General features: G+C 43.9%; 1 protein-coding gene across 3 annotated transcripts in view; it reads left to right on the top strand.

Annotated features, from left to right (window-relative positions):
• The window catches only part of nrxn2b (neurexin 2b), a 603500-nt gene that overhangs the window by 192900 nt on the left and 396942 nt on the right, over positions 1–13658 (top strand). For all 3 annotated transcript variants that reach the window (XM_078281834.1, XM_071923519.2, XM_071923520.2), the window contains one exon: positions 10735–11036. In XM_078281834.1, coding sequence (XP_078137960.1) covers positions 10735–11036 — 302 coding nt within the window. The remainder of the gene's footprint in view (positions 1–10734; positions 11037–13658) is intronic.

Raw genomic sequence — 13658 nt, forward strand, 5'->3', positions numbered from 1 at the left:
TCCCCCTATTAAGTATATCTCATTAATCCTTTACCACCTCAAATTACCTCCAAGAACAAGAGTGCGGACCTAGAAAACGGGACAGGCAAAACTATCTCATTAAAATGCCGGCTGAAAACTGCTGGAGATGAGAGTGAGTGGGTTTGGATGTAGGATGCCTTATTATGGTGTGGAAGGAGTGATCAACAGCCATTAGAACAGACAGAGGATGTTCTCCGGAAAGGTCAAACCGAAGCCCCATCTTCCCCCTTATTACATAATGCTGACACGGCCAAGCTCCAGATACACCTTGCTTTAAGTGTAATGTCAGTGTAATATGACCCGAGTTACAGTACCGGTCTACAAATGAAGCGCGCTTTTAGTATGCAAATCACGTTTGATTCTGTTCTCACCAGCTCTTACTTTTTTTTTTTCTCTTTACCACCTGCATGCTCCTCCAGCGACCTTCAAATACTGTCAATCAAAGCAACAGCATAAGGGATTTTAAATTAAAACGAACCGTGCACTCTTAAAATGTGACCCGCAGCTACATTTAAAGGTGGAGGAGCCAAATGAATCTAATCAAGTGTCTCCGCCAGCACACTTAGTCACGGGTAAAGTTTATGGACACCTTGTAGACATAAATTTTACCAATAAAGTCAAGTACGTTAAGAAAATGGCGGATGCATGCATTGCACAGTAAATGCTACACAAAGAAAACACTATCGAAGTGATTTCTAGCCAGAGATAACATTCTTGAATCATTTGAATTCTTTTAGGTGTCATTAATCTTGAACCAGACTCTGACCTATCTTCTCTGTAACTTTTCAAAAATATTCCCCGCTGCTCTGCAATCCAACTAATACTGCCAGGACGCTGTCTTTCAGTCCTCTGGCTCTTCCATCTATCCATCTGTATTATCTCCAGAAAGTGTGAGGCTCCATCCTCCCGAATCCTGGCTCGCTCAGTCTTGGGTATGAATATTGTACGACTACACAAGGCTCAAGAGGAAGAAAAGGCAAAGGAGAGAACTCAAATGACTCTCCCTCCCCAGAAGCAATCGAACCATCTTGCAAGTACAGAGGAGCTTTCATGCAACAATCCCTCACTGTGGAGAGCTCATTCGATATTGACACTCTGGCCCTTTTGGCAGCATCCCTCGGAACAAAAGAATCGCTGTCTATGGCATGTTAGCTCACATTCACTATGGGCTCAACAAGCGTCTCCAAAGTGGGAGAGAAATGGTCAGCGCAACAAAGAACATTGGCCTCCAGCAAATGAGCTGGGCAGACAGCAAATTATAGCTCCTTCATTACAAGAGCGCAATCAGACCGTGGATCGATATATACAGCAATCACCAGCTGTGGAGAGAAAGGAGAGTGAGAAGATCGGCAGCGGGAACAATGTTCCTCTATCTCAGCCTTTTGTCAATGGCCCGACCAGATACTATAGAGGCAGGGACCCATAAGTTAATCCACAATTTACCAATGCAACTAACTAGATAGCGCCACAGGCTAGGCGGGGGAGAATAATAGAGAATCTCTTCTAAAGGAGAATTGCTGTAGATATACCTTATTCGATACGGCTTTGAGTCTAAGGGCCAAAGTTCAGCTTCAGCGTATGTACCGGGATCGTGATTTTATGTCTCAGATAATTAGCACCATGTTTTTTTAATGCACTTTTGTTTGCATGCTTAGCAGGGCTGTAGTCAAAACCACCTTAGTTAGTCCAAGTCAATTCCAAGACTAAATCCAAAGGGGTCGAGACCAAGTCAATTCCAAGACTAAATCCAAAGGGGTCGAGACCAAGTCAAGACAAGACCAGAGCAAATAGAGTCCTACTCAAGAACAAAGTGTTTGGAAAGACCAAGAGTCTTTCCAAATGTCCAAATAATGCTTAAGGAGCTTCTTAAGGATCAACAGAGATGTAGATCTATCTGCTGGAGCTCTACACTATATAATCTTTCAACATCTAACTAATTAATGCTTGAGTTTGGCTAATCAATGCATAGAAGTTTGAGGACCATTCCATACTATACACTGGTGTAAACCCTTGAATTTTTGTAGTGCTGGGGAGAAAATAAATTAAGGTGGACCAGGTGGAGAAAAATGTATCTAAGAAAATTTTTAGATCGTTAGGAAAGTCGAGTCAACATCCAATAATGGGTGGTCTCAAGACCGGACTTAAGTCCTAGACCAGACTCAAGTACTACAGCCCTGATGTCAAGACCAATCCTTGCTGTATACTGTTTTATGGTGGTAATTATTCACCATGCATCCCTTTCTGGTGCCAAGACACTGCTATTTTCAGGGGATCATGGTTCTCCTCCCAAGACACTGTCACTGTCCTGTGGTGCGCAGTGCCGGTCAATGGCAATGGTTTTCAGAGGCTTCTTGTCTGTGCCACAGAGGATAATTCATTGGCTTTTTTGCCTGAGCTTAGAATACCACATATGTTTTTGTTAAGGACAGCTGACAGTTCAGATTTATATGTGAGGCAGACAGAGAAGGGAAAATCCATGCGGAGTGAAATACAAAGTGGCGAGGGGGCTCGAAGATCTGAACAATCTATCAATCATCTCGTCTCAGCAGTTTTTCTTTCTCGCCCACCTTCTGACACCCCAAACTCCCTCCTCTTCTTCAGTCTTTTCAAAATCTGCATTGCCTCGTCTTCTCTCGCTCTGTCTCCCTATTGCCTCGGCTTTCCCTAGGGAATTCTCTCTCTCTCTCTCTCTCACTCTCTCTCTCTCTCTCTCTCTCTCTCTCTCTCTCTCTCACACACACACCAGTTTTCTCTCCCTCTAAGTTTTCACTTTGCTGCACGCTTCATGCGAACAGCTGTGGATGTAAGAGGGAGATGGTTATGCGTGTGTGCGTGTAAGAGTTCTTTATCACTGCCCAAGAGCTGAATAAGCAAACAAACGCTCTTCCCAGCAGTCCACGGGCCTTTGCCTGTGCCTGAGGGTTAGCACAGGACACTGGCCGCTGTCTCTAGGCCCAGCAGGCCCATTTGATTCATGAAGCGGCATCAAAGCTTTCATACGGCCCATACATTTCCCATTGCTCTCTCATCTTGCAGTTGACTTGTTGTTTTCCGAAAGCTGTCGGATACTCCCTCTGTGGGGCGGACGGCACTAGTGGGAAGGTAATAGAGGGTGACTGTGTGTGCTGTGTGGGCACGTGCGGGTGTAGAAATAGTGAGGCGGTGCGATGTGAAGAGTGGATTTGCCAGCATTTGCGTTCATCTAGATTTTAGATGTTTTTACTCACACACACACATACTCACACACACACACACACATACACACATACACATACTCTCATCCCATTCTCTCTCTACCAATTCCCCTAAAACTACCTAATTACCCCCAATATGTAATCCAATCGGCCAAAAAGCAGTATGTTAAGGTTCATTATGCGTTGAGTAATGCACCACACAAGTTTGGATGGAGCTATTCATGCAGCTCATCTTATTAAACAGTCCCCCCCCCCACCCCCCTCTCTCTCTTAGGCTAAACTCAATCCAATTTAATAACACATGCTACACTGCACTTTTATTACTGTAATATCCAGCTTGGACCACCCTAAAAATGGCACTTTTGGGCAACATTGACAAACACCAATTGCAATGGTCTAGTGACATTCTATCACCATTTATGATACCGTATTGTTCCGCAGTAGGGACACCGGTTATGAATATCCGTAGATCATAATTCATGGTATTGCTGTTGCAGGCAAGCTAGATAGCATCATCCTTTACTTCCCCAAGCCCTAGGCTGATGTCCTTTGGAGTGTAACAGCACACTGCTGAGTGGACATACGTCACGCCGCCCTGAGCGGCTTGGTTTACATTCTCCGATGGAGCAGAGGTCTTCCACATGAGGCCTCCATGACTTCTAGTATTTCATCATCGCATGTTACACTCAGTCCTTGGCTAACCATGCTCCTCATGATTGTGTATGTATGTTTGTATGTGTGGTTTTGTACTTTTATACTTGTGAGGACCAAATGTCCTCACAAGGATAAAAAAATGAGAAAAATCCTCCAAACTGAGGACATTTTGATGGTCCTCACTTCTTTAAGGGGCTATTTTAGGATTCGGACTTAACCTTAAGTTTAAGGTTTAGAATTAGAACAGGTTTAGGTTAGGGTAAGGGTTAAGATTAAGCATGTAGTGCAGAGTTGACCTTTATCAACCTCTGTCAGCAAACAGTAAGAATTGCAACAGCACTGATTGAACTTTACACAGATCTGTAGCATAGCCTCCAACCCCTCCTGTCTCCTTGAGCTACGGCTACCATGTAATTGACACAAACAATAACTAAAGTCACATTTTCACAATAGAGACAAGTAAGCTAGCTAATTAGAGCAGAGTGAAGAGGTAATATATCGCAATGCAAAATACTGTAACAGTAATACTGCTTTGTCATTTGCTTTTTTGGCTTGAGAACGAGTGTCTTGAAACTGCAATGGGTGGGGAGTTTTTGTTCCAAAACAGAGTACGGGCAGGAAAGTGAGTTTTGAAAGCCAGAAATCTCAGCACCTGGCCAAGTAATCGTTGAGTCATTGGTATTGATCAAAAACCCTATCAACCCCCTGCAGATATATTATAATTGTGTGTGATGGAGCAGTAAAAATCGTACTTATCACCTCTTTAAAGGTAAGGTTAGGGGTTAGGGAATGAATGTAGTAAATTATGGTCCTCAAGTATAGTAATACAATTGTGTGTGTGTGGATGCGTGGGTTTGTGCTTGGGTTAGGGTTGTGTATCTGTGTGCAAGTGAGTGAGTTAACATGTTAGGATTTTCTGTATGGGTACTGTGTGTGTGTGTTTGTGGGTCAGTGTGCATGTGTGTGATGGTCCCGGTCAATGGCATTGATTCCACATGGGTTGGAATTCCATCCTCCTCCTCCCTCTCCCCCTCCGCATGCTATCACTGTGTAGCTCAGAGAGGCACACCGCCCCTGCAAGGACGATAGAAGCCCGGGGTCGCAGAGGGCGAGCTGCTTCTTGACACATTGACTGCAGCAAACTCCTTAGCTATTGTTGGTGCCATGATGGTGACAGAGGTGGGAATGGAGGTTGAGGTTATTGAATCCATTTCGTGTGAAGGGTGGAAAGGAAGGTATGAGCTGGTGAAATAGAGGCAGAAGGGAGAAAGGAAAAGGGAATGGTTTAGAGCGCCGTCTGAGCTGAGGTGGATTGGAAACGCCTCAAAAATGGGATGGGTAAGAACAGCCGAGACTTGGCCAAGGACGGTTCATAATGCCTTACTTCTCTTTTTGCTTGCCCCCTCCACAGGGAGGTCAGAGGTCAACTACAGAGCAGCACCCCTAGAGCTGGTAGGGCTTTTGTCTTTTACTCAAAGACACTTCGGCAAGGTGGATGCTTGCCAACATTGGGGCATGAACCCAGGTCTTTCGATTGAAGGACGGTCTCTCTAACCAGTAGAACTCCCTGCTGCACCCCAGCAAAAGCAATGCTACAATACTATTTTTATAGTACCGGAATCATTCCGTCTTTATTTACCTCGCAACCTTTCGCACACCGGCTGCATCGTTAACTTTTCCCAGCTATCTAACCTCCTCATCCGATGCGTAGGATAAGGAAGCCTGAAGTGCGAGCACCATGAAAGCCCAGTGAAGCCTGGGGGATTACATGTGGGCAAATGATAAGCGCCGGCTTGCCTCATTACGCCTGCTTATTCAAGAAGCTATTGTTGGATAGATTGCCCTGCCTGTTACCATCAGGACGGAGGTACAGGGTACCGCCTTTACAGACTTCCCGTGCCCAGAGATCCTTTATACCTTCCAGTATAGCTCTGTTAAACAAATCCTGATGATATGAGGTGTGTGTCACTTGCATTTTGTTGTAACAAAACTAACTAACTAACTGCCTGGACCCTGGGTGTACCATTTCAGCCCCCTAAAAATACCCAGCGCGAACTGTCTGTCCTCCCAAAGAAATGAAATCACAACACCGTAAGAACTCAAAATATAATTAATAAAGAAGCCATTAACTAAATTTGGATTATTGACAAAATTTCAAATGAGTCATTTCCGTGATGTAGTCAGGACATTCTGCGAGGTTAATTGAGACCTTGACAGCACTCCACTCTCTGTCTGTGTGTCTTCTCTTACCTCTAGCTGCAGAGTCGACCGCTGCCTAAGCTCTCGGGGCTTTATGTAAAGAGATTTGATCTGGGTGAAAAGTGTATCCTGTAAGCGCGCGTGTGCACGTGCGACGGCGGGCGCACGCGTGTAATCGCAATGGCGCTACCGGCAGGGAGGGAGAGGATGAAGATGGAGATGCGGGAGAAAGAAACACATGTATAGGGACGAGTACGTCTTCATAGGAGCTGAAGTGGTCTCGGAGAAAGAAAAGAGAGTACTTCTTTATATTAGCTTTCCTTTTGAACGCGGGGGCTGAAGTGATCTCCGCTCTCATGGGGAATTGGGAGGAGGGGGGAGGCTTTTCCAATGCTCTGCAGTGTGGAGGAGGATCACTGACTTACTGGAGCAAACAGATTTAAGAGTGGAGGGGGGGAGAAAGGGCTTACTAGTGTATCCTGGTGAGGAATCCCTATTCTGGGGGCAGAGTCCTCAGCATAAGCCGAAAGAGACGAGAATGACTTTACCTGACTCTCGATCAATGTCAACGTTTAGACAACTCAATGTTCGTCTGAATGAATGAATGATTGGCTGCTCAGTGTTGATTTTTGCCAGTTCTGGCCCTAAAAGCCAAAGTCAAAAATCACACGATTGCGTCAATTTCTAGACAATTTTTTTATTTTTTTGTATGATTTTATTTTCGTTTCCTTATAGACACAAAACATGACATCTTATACAATTATCACACACAAAACATCCTAACATAAATACAAAACATCCATACAAAACAAAACCCAACATTACTAGACTTACATCAGAACATACAAATCAACCTATTTGCTCAGTCCTACATATCTGCTATATTCCCAAATCATACCACCTATTCATTTTAACACCTCAGCTATCCAATACCTTTTCACACAGCCTCTTTTGCAAATTAACACGTTATCTGTTCATTTTTATCACATCTTTTATGAAATCCACCTGATTAATACTCTTTATTTCTTCTATAACTGTCATCTCTTAATCTGCACACCTAATAAAAAAAAACAACAAAAAATGGTAACCCTTCATTTTACAGGTCCCTAATAACGTATGAATTATTTCTAATTAGACGTTAACAAAAAAGCTATTACACAGTAACGTGGCTAATAATTATACAACAACATATTTGCGTTCATATATAATTACATAGTACCGGAATTGTAGAAAATAGACCCGCTTCACTTTACAGGTCCGGCACCATGCAAATACATAGGAATTACTATTGAATTGTAGAAAATAGACACGCTTCACTTTACAGGTCCAGTACCATGTAAATACATATGAACGCAAATATATTGTTGTATAATTATTAGCCACGTTACTGTGTAATAGTTTTTTTTGTTAACGTCTAATTAGACATAGTTCATACGTTGACCTGTAAAATGAAGGGTTACCCAAAAAATCTCTAGTCAATTTATTGATGGACATAGCTTGGCGACGTAACCAGACTGACTGTCATCTGCACGGCACGGCGGCGCGACAGCGAAAAGCGTCCCCGTCGTCCTTCCCTGTCACTTCCCTGATCCTCTCCAGCTTTATCTCCTCCTCTCAGCCTTCTGTTCATTAAAAAGGCATAAACAAAAGGAAAGTTTTTCGTTTTGCGGCTCGCGCCTCTCCGTTGCGTGCGGCTCAATCTCGCCTGACGCCGAGCTCATAGAGGCAATCACAAGCTGTTTGTTGCTTACCGTTAACAGCCCATATTTTGGGAGGGGGTCCAACTTAATACATAATTGAAAATGGTTGCTGTGGTCCATTTGCCACGCTTTTGTTCTTCCTACATCAGCAACACAGACACCGCCAGGAGGCTGCTCTCGGGGGATTTGTTTTTTTTTCCTCTCTCCGTCTTTTTTCCCCCTCTGTTTCTCTCTTTCTATCTCTCCCTTGATGCCTTTTCTCGATGACGATTCACGCTCCAGTTGAGATTGTTCTAAATTTCGATTTCAGCCAAAATGCTCTTTTAAGTAGTTGTCTCTCTATCTGGGGATGCCATTCGTCCCTCACTTTTTTGTCACCCCCCCCCAACATAAAATACTGTTTTCTTTCATCCGAGTGCGCACACTCATATTACGAGACTGAGATGTCTTTGTTTCAAAGTGAGCTGTTTCATCCCTTTAATGCGCCAGCAGTATAGCAGTTATGTCACTCAATACAATGCTTTTCACTTCGCCTCTCACTTTGAAATAATGTAGCTTCTTTCATTTCACATACTACGCATGCAGCCATTATTCTGCAACTGGCTATTGATAAAAATGTCTGTTAACAGAAAAATCTACTTTTCCTGCCTTTCCTTCTTTTGTTGTAGTAACAGCACGCAACATCTCTTTGCAGTCGCACTCCACATACAACAAGTTCATGGTCGTATGTCACTATTGCGCCATAGATATGAAATGGACATGCTGTTATCCATCACCGCTCCTCTCCTCTCACCTGAGATTGCTCCTGCGGCTAACTCGCTTGCTCATGAGATTCGGCTTTCAATCTGTCTGCCAACGGACCACCCCTCTGACCGGCCCTCGCCGCTCTCCCCGGGGAAATGCACCAAGGTATTGGAGTGATTTTGCTGTAATGGAACTGCGGGGTAAACTAGATTTGATGATCCGGCCCATATAGGCGCGTCCTGGCAGGTTTAGTCCCCCTCTCCCCTCCTGTTTCAGGCCTAAACCTCATTACCTGAGGCAGATTCCTCCGGCCGGCCTCCCCGGGGGAACCGGCAGGGGCAAACGAACACAGGAAGCAGAGTGTCACTTCAGATCACAGCTCGCGTCGGGGAAACCGGTTGATTCGTAACGACGCCACCTGGGGTGGAGTGATTTGAGAGTTGAGAGAGATGTTGCCATTATCGGCGGCGTTGTTCGGATCCTCGACGCTTTTGCCAAAGGTCACGTTTTGCCTTGGGAAGCAGTTGATTTGTAACACCTGTCAAGGAATTTGTACCCATTCTTATTGTTATTATATATATAAGATAAGATGAAACTTTATTGATCTCTGGGGGGGAATGAGGTCGTTGCCGCAGCAAAAGTAATAGGATTCAGCAGGAAAAAAAACAATTATTAGCACAAGATAGAATATAAAATAAGCAATAAAACAGCAGAAACAATAAAAACGATCAAACAATAAAGCAATAAAATAGAATATTAACTATTCTGGGGTTACATAAACATGCTGCTGACAATTTCAACACGTTAAGTAGACTGTATGGGTGGGGATATAGGGAAACAGTATGGATTACCAGCTTTTACTTACAGATGTTCATAGCAGCTTCAGCGTCCACACTGTGACTCGTGTGGTTGAGGTGTTACCGTTGTGTGTGTGTTGTTGCAGCCGTGTTTGCTGTTGTGACAGCTGCGGAGATCTGTTCAATTCCTGACAGGCGGAACCAGTGTCCTCCCCTGCTGTTAGGCCGGTGTTTGACATGTGTCCATTGTGCAAAACCGGCTGTTTTGACTGGTAGTGTGTGAACGAAGCTCACTGCGGCGGAAGGAAGGCATGTGCGGCAGACAGATAGACTGACAGGCATTAGCAAAGATGTCAACACGTCTTCTTTTTTCCCCCATTTTTCTTTTTTTCTGAATTGTTCCTCTAATCCATCTCGTCTCTGTCTGTCTGGTCTTGGCCTCCTTGGTCTCGCTTTATATTCTCTCCCACTTTCTCTTTGTCCCTCTCTTTCACTCGCCTTCTCTCTGATTCATTCCCTTTTTTTTTTTGTTTGCTTTGCTCTGATGGAAGTCCATTTATTTCAAAAGAGAGAATCCGTTACCGCTGCATCATTCTGTTGCATTACGATGGTGTCGCATGCATTGGATTAATTCTACTTATGTGTTGATAATGCATCCGTAAACTAAAACAAATGTTCTTTCGCCCCGTGAAGTTTTCCTGATGAAAACATTTTATTAGTGAATTAGAGTTGCAACCAAAATTGATGTTGTAATACCACAATCAATAACCACATCTAATCGGTTTTATCTCAGTACATTTGACCCACAAGATGTTTGCATAGAACAAATGCATTACAGATTAAGTGATGTTAGTCCAGCTTTCATATAGGCTTCGACCAATATAGGGTTTTGAAGGTCCATACTGGTTTAGTGGGGGCTTTGACTAATACCAATGCAGATATTCAATCGATATTCAATATCTTTAAAGTTGGCCATTTTCGTGCCAAAAAATTAGTATTTACTGTTTCTCCTAGAATTTTATTCTTGTCAGGGTGGAAAAACCTGTGAAACACCATTTAGATCATGGGACACTAAAACTCTCCATTGAAATCCAGGATGATACAAATAATTTTACATATCCATTCATATGTATGTGAAATCAAAAATGTTATACCAGAATCAGTTTACATTAATGGCTTCCCATAAGGAACCAGTGTAGTATTGATCATTTATATAGTAAATCTGTAATCAAACTGCATTGTATTCATCATATTGGGAGGTGGACAACTTCGTCAACTTGGATAGACATCCGATTTTTAATGAAAGGCCAATTTTGGCCCGATGAATCCGCAAATCATTATATCGGTGTATTCCTACTTTCACGCAGTACCTCCTTCAACTCACCTCCCTCTCTCCCCTTCCTCCCCCTCTTCTCTCGTCTGCAGGTAAGGAAGAGTCAGTGGCCACCTTCAAGGGCAACGAGTTCTTCTGCTACGACCTGTCGCTGACGCCCATCCAGAGCAGCACCGACGAGATCACGCTCTCCTTCCGCACGTTGCAGCGCAACGGCCTCATGCTGCACACCGGCAAGTCGGCCGACTACGTCAACCTCTCCCTGAAGAGCGGCGCCGTCTGGCTGGTCATCAACCTGGGCTCGGGGGCCTTCGAGGCCCTGGTGGAGCCCGTCAACGGCAAGTTCAACGACAACGCCTGGCATGACGTGCGCGTCACCCGCAACCTGCGCCAGGTAAACACAGCACGGCAAAATGAACGGGGGCCCTCTCGTCTGCCACCCCGCCCTACCTCTGCTGCGTTGTTTAACTCTTTCGCTGCCTCTGTCTTTATCTCTCCGCTTCCATCTGAGCATCAAGGGGGGAGCGTCCGTCTCGCCTTCCTTCCCTCCTCTCCTGTTGCTTGCCACCCAACTTATCTTAACAGTTTCTCTGGTTTCAGGTTGGAGATGAACAGAAGATCAGTGCGGATGTTTTTTTTTTCCTTCTGTTGTGTTTATTTTTTTCCCAAAACAGCCAAAAATCCATGTCACCTTCATATTCAGGGGTCATTCATGGGTCAAAGGGGTCATCACAGTCCAAAGGTCAAACATCCCAATCATAGCTAAAATGTAATTGGCGTACATTATACATCATTCTCCTTCCGTCAGAAAACCACTGTATATACATAGGAGCCGTGTCTGAGAACACTGTTTTCAGCTGTTATTAATGAACAAGGGGAGACAGTGCCCTGCTCAGTATGTATGCACATAATGTACTTAGCTACACAAATGGAATGCGCCCTAATTTATCAAAGGCGACAATGCACTTATACCCTTTCTGAACAAATTACCCAACACATCTTTACAAACCTTTAATAGTAGGTAATGAGAAACAAAAGAGCAACTTGGATGCTTGCGTGTGTGAATTTGCGCGTGGATGTGCATGCCAGCATGTTTTATCTACTTGAATTCCACACACACACACACCCACACCCGCGCACACGCACACACAGCCCAAGACGAATTGAATAGCGCCAACAGCAGAGGCTCGATACACCAGGTCATCAATTGGCAGTCAGAGATAGCGGCAGTGAGATGCAATCAATTTCACTTACAATTGCCTTGCTTACTTCTTCCCAGTGTTTTGGTAATTGTAATTGGAATGAATGGCTTGTCAGCCCTAATAATAGGCATCGTAAGTGGCCCGGGATGCAAAAAGGCCTGATGTGAATGCATTAACACAAAGAAAGTACACCAACTCCTTTGTGTGCGGCTGCAAAAAAACACCCATTCAAAGTTGAATAAAACGACGGATAGCATCAAACTCCTGTACTTTTAATGACCGAAGACGTCATTCTCGATGTAGAGTAAGTGCTGGAAAATTATAGGGAGAGATTTCCATGCCGACCAGACTCAATTTCTGTCACATAGCAATAATATTGTTATGTGTTTCAGTGTGATAACTTAGACATTTGGAAATAGGCCAGGATTTTGTGAGCTGCTATTTTATGGCCATATGCCGTACTTGCCTTTAGGATAAGGGCAAACGATCACCCACACACACACACACACACAGACACATCCAGACGCAGTCAGACACACACACACACACACACACACACACAGTCGGGGTCAAAAATGTTCTGCTGTAGGGCTGTGTGTGATCAGCAGAGTGAGACTAGCTTAATGAGTTTAGGAAGCCAACATGACTTTTACAGCATGAGGCAACCCACCTACCACCAACTGCACCATAATGACCATTGGGCAAATGACACACGCACACACACACACACATTAGACTGAGACACAGTTGTGAGCAGATTCAACATGACACAAATTAGAATTTCATTGTCAGTAACGGTCTATCTATCTATCTATCTATCTATCTATCTATCTGTCTGTCTTTCTATTGTTCTATCGTTCTATCGATCTATCTACCTTTCTATCGTTCTGTCATAATTGACACCTGTCTTTAATAATAATTCCAAAAATTGTTTCTTGAAGTGCTCTTGCAATATGTCATAACTGCATGGTCACTTTATTCGTGAACATTCTTGAAACAAATTGATTTGCATTGGAATTCACCAGATTACTAGTTAGATTACCAGATTATTACTTTTTTTCTCTCTTGTTTTAAGAATAATATGATTTAAAGACTTGGTAAAACAGGCATTTTTGCAGTGCAAATTGCTCTGTTTCAGAAACCCATCTGAATGCCTAAAAATCTATAATGCCGCTATAAATATTGTCGGATGAAAACCTCATACGTCTAAACAGATATCAGATGCATGTACAGTATTCTTCCAATGCCTCTCAACCGGCCCTAACCACCCACATCACACTGTCCAGGCGATCTCCATTAACCCGCGTAACAGCTTGAATCCCCGGCGGATCCTCCTAATTGACATACCAGGCGGCCTAAGTGTTAAAGAGCTCTCTAGGTTTACACTGGACAGTCCCACTGAGAGACACATAGAGAGGGATATTGATGACATTGACCCGGCTCTCTCACACACACACGCACACACACACACACACCTCTGACCCTGTGTTTACACTCTGGCTGATACCCGGCTGATCAATGACTGGAAGCGGGGTTTGATGTTTCATGGGCTGCATTTGCATGTACGTGTGCGCAAAACACACGCGTGCTCGCTCCGATGCATTGGAGATTTACACACTTGCATTTACAGCCATATGGTCAAACACATGCTGAGAGAGAACTGGGGAAGTTACAGGTTCCCACAATAACCAACAGATTAGATTAGATTAGATTAGATGGAACTTTATTGATCCCTGTGGTTACATTGAGCCACTGCAGCAGCAAATAGTACCAGGATACAGAAAAATATACACATAAGAATAGAACACATGCCG

The sequence above is a fragment of the Centroberyx gerrardi genome, chromosome 23 (assembly GCF_048128805.1).
Source record: "Centroberyx gerrardi isolate f3 chromosome 23, fCenGer3.hap1.cur.20231027, whole genome shotgun sequence".
Lineage (NCBI taxonomy): Eukaryota > Metazoa > Chordata > Actinopteri > Beryciformes > Berycidae > Centroberyx > Centroberyx gerrardi.